Here is an 8646-nt window from a genome sequence, read left to right on the forward strand (position 1 = left end):
CGGTGGCAATATGGGCTATGTTACCTAATAAGATGCCAGTTATGATCACAAAGTTATGTTTCTTTTTCAAGTCTCTTTGCAACAAAGTGATTAATCCTAATAAATTGTCGAGATTGCAAACCCAAATCATAGTAACATTGTACGAGCTTGAAATATAGTTTTCTCTTGTATTTTTTGACATGATGGTCCACCTAATTGTTCACTTAGTTAGAGATGTGCAACCATATGGCCCAACTTATTTAAGATGAATATTCCCATTTAACCATTATATGAAAATATTGAAAGGGTATGTGAAAAATTGGAGCTGGCTAGAGGGTTGTATCATAGAATGTTATATTTGCGAAGATGCTGCTGAATTTTCTACCTAGTACTTCAAAAATACAAGTGATATTGGGATACTGGTATCTCAGCATAAGGGAAGAATAGATGGAGAAGGAATTATGGGGAGAAAAGTTGTTATTATCTCAAACCAACAATAAGGGCAAGCATATTTATATGTATTGTACAACTCTGAAGATACTGAGGACTATGTGGACAAGCATTTTGATGAACTTAAGAGGGATAATCCTAATAAACTGAAAAGTTGGTACGTCAAAGCACACAATAAACAGTTTATATCATAGTTGAAAAATCATGTACATGGCAATTATAATGTTGATCCTAGTTCAATTTTTAAGAAAATAAAGTTCTTAGCAAATGGAATGAGCAAATATGTACTTTCTTTCAGAAGTAACTTCATCAATGGGTTCATTTTTTATACTATCACAGATGGCAGCTACGCCTTTCCTATGCCTGCCTTAGATACAGAGACAATGGCCTAAGCTATAGGTGGCTTTGTGGCTTGGCCTAGACATCTTATTATATTAGCACCGCCTAAAAATGTGTGTACATATATATTGAAACCTTCAACTAATTTAAAATAATATGCAAATTTTGTTTTAAGCGCTAACTATATGTTTGTTAGTTTAAAGGAAAGAAGAGCCTATTAGGAGATTATTCATTGTCATATTTACAAAAGAATTCCTCTAATCCTATTCCTACAATGTCATCAAGATATCAAATATGTCTTGAAGAACATGTAATTAGGGCAAGATTAGAACATGGCTACTTCTTGATGATTCCTCTAGGTTTTGAGTTGGAGGTCTATGGTAGAGCTGTATCTAAGTACGTCACAAATGTTGCATTGAAAGAAATTCTAAAGCATGATATGGCAAGCACAAATGCCTTTGACTTTTATATAAGGTATTTCTCAAATCGCGATCAAATAATTAATTACCTAGAACATTTATTATATTAATATGTTTGTTTGGGCAATTAGGTTCCTTTATAAGAAATTTGTAGTCCTTGGCAGCCTTGATGAAGAGTTCAAATTCATCAATCCCCACACTTTTGCCTGCCACGGCCCTAATATGAAGCAAGACTTATAAAGAGATTTGGCAAATATCTTTATTTCAAGGGAAGTAAAGAATAAGACACTTTCTTTTTGGCACCTTATTGCCAAGGGTAAATATACTAATTTTTCTTAAATTTTTATATTTTATAATAATTTCTAATTGTTCTTATTGTCTTTATTGTACTTAGGGGACACTAGATGTTAGTTGTGGTCAATCCCTTTAAGCTGAGAATTCGGTATTTTGATTTTCTTAATGGGGATCTGACTAATCAACTATTTATGCAATCACTGTTTAATAGGTATTTTAAATATATTTTATCACATTAGATTTAATTTCTTCTTTCTATATAATTTTTGACAATCATTAACATTTAATTTCTTGTATTTTCAGAGCTCTGTGGCTGTTCTTACATGGATCAAGGCTTAATATGCCCCCCGATCAAAGGCAGCCTATTTGATTTCGTGTTTACATGGAAAAAAGTGAATGTATTTATCACCATTAACTATTCAACTAAATATAGTTTATCATTATATCATCATTAACATATTTTCCTTTCCCTTTCTTCATAGTTCCCACTACAACTAGATGGAAGCTCAGATTGTAGATATTATGTCATGAAATTCATGAAAAAGATACTCATGCACAATGTTGTTACAATTCCTACTAACATGACATACATTTATTCAATGTTCAATTTATACTTAGGGTAATTATGCATATATATCTAACCTCATCAATTTATTTGTTTTTTGCATACAGTACTTTACGGATACATATTGCACGCAATGTTCATCCAATTAGATGGAAGACATTCTAAAAGAGTTGGCAATAACATTGTACCATCAGTGGGCACAAAATAGATAGACAAGAAGACAATGTTGATTTTTTTTGTCATTTTTTTAATTATATTTGTCATGGTTCAATGTCTTATACTTTTGGTTCTGGTACTTGTACCATTTTTTTGTGGTTTTTGCAAATGGCCAATTTTGGTTTTAGTTTAGTACTTGGCCAATTTTATTTTGCTTTCTCTTGTTCAATTTTCCTTTTGGAACTATATATGACTTTTGGTTTCTTAAAATATAATGTTAATTTTTGTTCCTAATTTGTTGGCTGGATTGATATATATATATATATATATATTCTTGGTTCCATGGCTACCTTTAGCAGCCACCTCATTTTTTCAAAAAAAAAAAAAAGTGTACAATACTTGATGGTTATTGGTTATGACCGTCAAGTATTTAGGAAATATTTGATGGTTATAATTAATAACCATCAAATATTAATAATACTTGACGATTATGGCAAATAACTGCCGAGTATATGCAATGAAAAATTGACGTTTATCAATCAAAACTGTCAACTATGTATAATATATATAAAAGTTTCCAGAGACGATAAATTTGCCCACAATACTTGACGATTTTTCATTAAAACCATTAAGAATTGTCTCAAATATTTGACGGTTATTAACCATCAAATATTACTTATACAAATATTTGACGTCTTCATAATTGACAGTTTATAACTGTCAAGTATTTGAATTTTTGTAGTATTTTTATTGTTTTTGTTGAACAAAATGCTTCTGTCTTAATTAGAAAGGATTCGAGCTTTTTGCGTTCTGTCTCCCCTCCCTCCCTCCTTCGTTTGAATTTTTAGTTGCTTCCATGGTCTGTCTCGTATGTAGTGCGTATTTCCCCGTCACTGAGCTTGTTTATTTGTTATTTTGCCATCACTATCACAAGTTTATTTAATTGATATATCTCAGTGCTTCCCACAAAGAATAAGCCTGAAATATATAATTTAATTATAGCTAGTCCTTGTGACATTATTTTGTATTCCCTCCATTCCTAATTATTTAGCCAAATTTTGGAGAATTTGATATATCTATTTATAAAACAATTTACAAACCTTTAGAAATAATTTATAATTTTTTACTAAAATGCCCATATGATCAATTACTAAAAAGACTTGGCCCCACCTTATAATCAATGAAGTTGGAAAAATAACAATAACTAATCGAAAGTAGAAGGGGAATTTTTTCCCAAAAAAAAAAATTATAGACACAAATCAGTATTATTGATATATGTGCCATGTTAGTGAGATATATATATTTTTTTTAATCAACAAGGGACTTCATTGAACCACAAATAAAGCGAAATCTACATAGAATGGCTAAGTAAAAAAATAAAAACAACCAGGAAAAAAAAAAGAAACAGGCAAATATAAAGATAATACTATTTTTAGTCCTATTTATAAGACATGGCATGTAAATTACAAACAAGATCATATGATTAACATTATAATATGCATTAACAAAAGACAAAAAAAAAAAACAGTGAAAATCAAACAAGGAAAACTGCGAAAGCATGCACTAGTGTGCATCTGAAGAGGAGGTTGCAACACGTGTTCCGTCGAGCAAGGCCACCCAACAAGGCTTTGGCGATCAAGACAGTTACCAAATTCATTTCTTTAGGAATCCATCGACAAGAGACGTCTCTTATCAAATTCTTTGAGAGAAAACAAACCCTGAAGGAGAACATGGCATCTATAGTCAAGGACAAAATAGGCTTATAATGTTGGCAACTAACGTCGGTTACAAACAAAAGTGACGTCAAAAAAAGATGATGGTATTTTTTTCAATTTGTCAAAATTTTTCAATGTCGCTTTTTTGTAAGGGAAAAAAAACACAAACTATCGTGCCCAAATCTGGTCATCCCATAAAAAGAAAAGAAAGAGAAGTCGCCACCAAAATTTTAAAAGGTTAATTTTGAAAACCTAAAAACGTGGTATTGCGTGTGGAGAAGGTGTTAGGCACCCTACAACACCCGTTCAAGAGAACGGTTACCCTAAGTCGACTACTCAAAATTAATATGGCCTTTTTAATTATATTTTAATTACCCTAAAAAAAAGATAGAAACAAAGAAAAAGTTTTTTATTTACAAAACAAAAAAATTATTTATAAAGTTAGACTTGACCTAAGTTAAAAACCTAGGGCCTACGTATTCTTTAGAGGAATCAAAACCCATGTAGTTCGGGGGTAAAAATACATGTCATTTGGTTGATATCTTTTAAAAAAAATATTTATTAGATTATTTAAAAAGGATTTTTTGTGGGTTGTCATTTTTTAATTTACGAAAACAATTTTTGTATTTTTATTCAAAAATATTTATTCTTTTTAGAAAAATTTGGATTACACTTCCTGCAGGGGTTCCTATAATCTCACATGAAAGAATAATCATTCAAACCTGCGGAGGTTCTAAAAACCTCACATGGCTCTAAAAAAATTTATTTTAAAATATTTCATTTTTGAGAAAAAGGATTAGGATTGCACTTCCTGCGGAGACTCCTATAATCTCACACGAAAGAGCAATCATTCGAGCCTGCGAAGGTACTAAAAACCTTACACGGCTCTAGAAAACATTTTTTAATTTATTGACTTTGATGAACATATTTTTCTTAGTTCAATTAGTAAAAGGATGTTTACATCAAAGTTTAAGAAAAATGGGTGAAACCAGAAAATGACTAATACCCATTGCCCATAAACTGAAAGCCTCTACATTCACAATAAAATAAGGAGGAGATGGCAAGAAGCATATATGTGTGGAAATAATATGCATAGTGAGGCAGTAGGTACATTTGAAACTTAAAGGGGAAATCAAATAATTAAAACAAGATAAATCATATGTCATTAGAAGAAAATGAGAATAGGTGGAAGCATGTACCCTTAAGGCTTGTCGCACGAAAAGAATGAAGAACAAAGCTTTTTCTCTTGCTTCTCTTTTGCTCTAGAATTCTCCTTTTTTTCCTCTAACCCTCACTCTCCTATTTATAGGCTCAAACTAGGATTTTTCAAATTTCCTCTAATTTTTGTTTTTTTATTTTTCTTAATTATGACTCATAAAGTAACTTCCTATTTAAACACCAAATCATCATCAAATTGTGCTTTTTTATTTTAATTTTCGTTTTTTATTTTTTCTACTATCATAACTTCAAAATATGTTTCTAAATTAAGGAGTCAATCATCTTAAATGAGAAATTTTTATTTTTATTTTCTGATTTTTCTTATTTTCCTCCTTAATGTGTCCACCTCACATTTTCTAAATTCGCTTTCAATTCTTACCTTTTATTTTATTGCTATTTATTTTAAGAAGGATTTTTTTTTTTTAACATGGTGGACTTCTCAAATTTAGCCCCCAAGAAAGAATCTAGGAAGATGTCAATCTTTTATTATTCTTTTTTTTTTCTTTTCTTTAATTTCATTTATATTTAATATTTTTTATGGGGCTCCGGATAAAATTGGGTGCTCACACCGTCATGAGTCTCCAAGTCAGTCAAAAAATTTTAAAAAATTTACAAATTCAACATCGCTTGCATAGAAAGTGATGTAAAAGTCCAGAAACTGCGTCGCTTGCTCTACAAGCGCCGAAAGTCCAAAAACAACATCGCCTCTTCATCATTTAAACACTAAAATGCCCCAGCCGGTATTTGACTTTCACTCTCCTTCATTTTCACTCAGCGCCGCGGAAACCCCCCCCCCCCCCCCAAAAAAAAAACCGTTGACATGATCCAAAAAGTATTAATAAGAATAATTTATAAAAATTAATAATTATGAGAAACATATTTTATATTTAGGACAAAAATTAATTCAATAATTAGATCCTATACTAAAGACAAGATGAATATTACTTTATTTTAGACTTATAAATTCCCTTATATTTAAATTTTTTGTTGTGAATTACTGATTTCAAGTTGTCCATTCACACCAAAACAATTATATTTAGGGTTATGAATTTCATTATTTTTTTGTAAAGTGTCGAATCTGATTTGTTCATTCACTCATAAAATTCACAAGGACCGACAATTTAAATTTAGTGATTTATAATTTTTTTATAAAGATAAAGATAGGGTATTTTTGTCTTTTTGAAATTTGGTCTAGGAAGTGTAATAAAATTTCAAATATTTTAAGAAATTGACTAATATTAATTGTCTACCGTAGATACTAAATAGAACTTTTCCTCTATTATAAAACATCTTTGGAGATAGAACCCATTCCAAATTTCCAATGACCCCGCAACTGTGCCGTCTATTCTATCCTATAGCACAGTAGTTGAGTCATGTGCAATCAGCCAATCACTCTCTCAAATTGTTTCATACTTATCATTATTCTATTAATTAATCTTTCAATGATACTGTATTTGATTCTCACAAAAGACAAAGACAGGGGATTGCAGATAGAATAAGCCGCTATTAAAAACAATCAACAAAACACACAAACCCACAAGTTTATCTGCTGCAAAAATTACAATACCTCAAAGCTGAAAGTAATAGCAAAACCAATGCTTTTCCCAAAAAACAGAAAAAAAAATAGAAGGGCAGATAAACTGAACTGATGTTACAAGTGAGATGGTTAGATCACAAGGCCATTTGCGTTTAAACCAATGCTTTTAAGAGCATGATGACAAGGCAGAAAGACCTTTGACAAAAAGAGCAGAAAAATCTTCCATTTGACTTTTCTTCAACACCAACCCAATCTCAATACCTCCATCACCATTCCTACTTTCTGAAAGAGCAAAAGCTCCAGTCTTGTCTATAGAAACTATCTCCACCTTCTTGGGCCTTCCCCATCCAAAATCATTACTATAAACTTCAAATCTTGGAGATCCTGCAGTTGAAAACGTTCTGTAAGTTTCGGTCAGTCCAAAAGTTTCCATATCAGATATCCATGTTTCTGCTACACTTAATATCGCTTCATTCTCCAATCTCTTCAAAGCTTCAATTATGGCCTCAAGAGCAAACATGAACCCATCATCCCCAAGCATGTTCTTCGTTTCAGCCTCAGCCTTAGCCGCCCCAATGCAGTTGCCAAAATATGAAGATGGAATCGGAGGATCCAGACGAGATCTACAATCCACACTGAATATGAACAACACTTTCTCTCGTTTCGTTTGCTCTGCTTTGACCAAGCAATTCCACACATGGGCACAAGTTACTGCGAAAGTTGATAGATGAACCTTCTTGTTCAGCTTGGATTCTGCAGATTTCTTAAGTTTCTGAATATTCGAAGGAAGCAATTCAAATGTTCCCCTTATGAGCTCTCCTTGATCTGTCTTATTCAAGTCCCACGATATCAAGCTTCTGTTGTCTGGTCCGCCTTGCTTTAACCAAAAATTCGCGAACCTATCAGCAATTACAGACGGATCTATCATCACTGACCTGTCAAAGGATGGCTTTAGATTCGCAGGTATCGATGAAAGCGATGATGATTCTTCCAGATTAGAGCAGACATAAGCCCATGATTTCATAAACAAAGTTGATGATTTTCCGTCCATGGTTGCGTGGTGGGTGGCGATTCCAACAGAGAACCCAGAGTTCGGAAACAGAGTAATTTGCAGACTCATGACAGCAGCTTTCTCATCAGAAACAACCAAGTGGGGTACCAACCGGCGGCTTTCCTCGGCTTCGGAGAAGTCAGAACCCGAAAGATGGTTGAAGTCGGCGTCGGATTCAGCAATGGTGAGAGAGACGCCGTCGCCGGAGACGTAATGGATGAAGGGCTTTGAGGAGTGAGGTGGCCATATGACGTTGCCGGCGAGAGGAAGAAAGTGGTGGAGAGTGCGAGAGAGGGAGTTTTTAAGTTTTGGAAGAAGAGAATCGAAGAAGGAGGAAGGTGGGTGAGGGAATTCGTAGAAGAAAAGACGCTCGACGGGGGGGAATCTCACCCACAGCAGGTCGAAAAACGTGAGCGGTAAGGAGGTCTCCGATGCAGCGTCGGACGTGGTTGTTTCCGGCGTCGGTGCCACTCTGCAAACTTCAACAACTTTCAAAGATGCCGGCTTCGCCATTTTTTTTTGTGGGAAGAAAGAGGAGGACTTCCAAGTTCCAACAACGCTGTGATCTTCCAACTTTGAACAAGAATAAGAATGTGAAGATGCAACGATTTATAATATGAAAGGTGAAAGCGCACACACACATATATATAATTTAGGCGCTAGGTGCAAGTACTTTATTAAATAAAAAGTATCTTCAGACAACAAAAAATATTTATCCAAACAAAAAAGACAAGAAAATATATTTTACATACATATTTTTTTATGTTAATTACCTTGCTTTCCTTTTTTTCCCCCTTAAAATCATTTCAAAATTACTTTAAAACAAAAAATCAATTGATATGTGATATAAATGGTATCCATCATTTATTATGTATATACATGATCAAAATAAAATTTATTTAAAAAACCTTACATTTTCTTTG

The 8646-nt window shown here is 32.9% G+C and overlaps 1 protein-coding gene across 1 annotated transcript; it reads right to left on the minus strand.

Annotated features, from left to right (window-relative positions):
• Positions 1-6619: 6619 nt before the first annotated feature.
• Positions 6620-8247, minus strand: LOC114752809 (phenolic glucoside malonyltransferase 2-like). The gene has a single exon (XM_028941512.1). The coding sequence runs from the start codon at positions 8234-8236 to the stop codon at positions 6839-6841; it is 1398 nt and encodes a 465-aa protein (XP_028797345.1). The 5' UTR covers positions 8237-8247; the 3' UTR covers positions 6620-6838.
• Between the last annotated feature and the right edge of the window lie 399 nt (positions 8248-8646).

This window comes from Neltuma alba, unplaced genomic scaffold (assembly GCF_004799145.2).
Source record: "Neltuma alba isolate B1F8T4 unplaced genomic scaffold, ASM479914v2 tig00007561_pilon, whole genome shotgun sequence".
Classification (NCBI taxonomy): Eukaryota; Viridiplantae; Streptophyta; class Magnoliopsida; order Fabales; family Fabaceae; genus Neltuma; species Neltuma alba.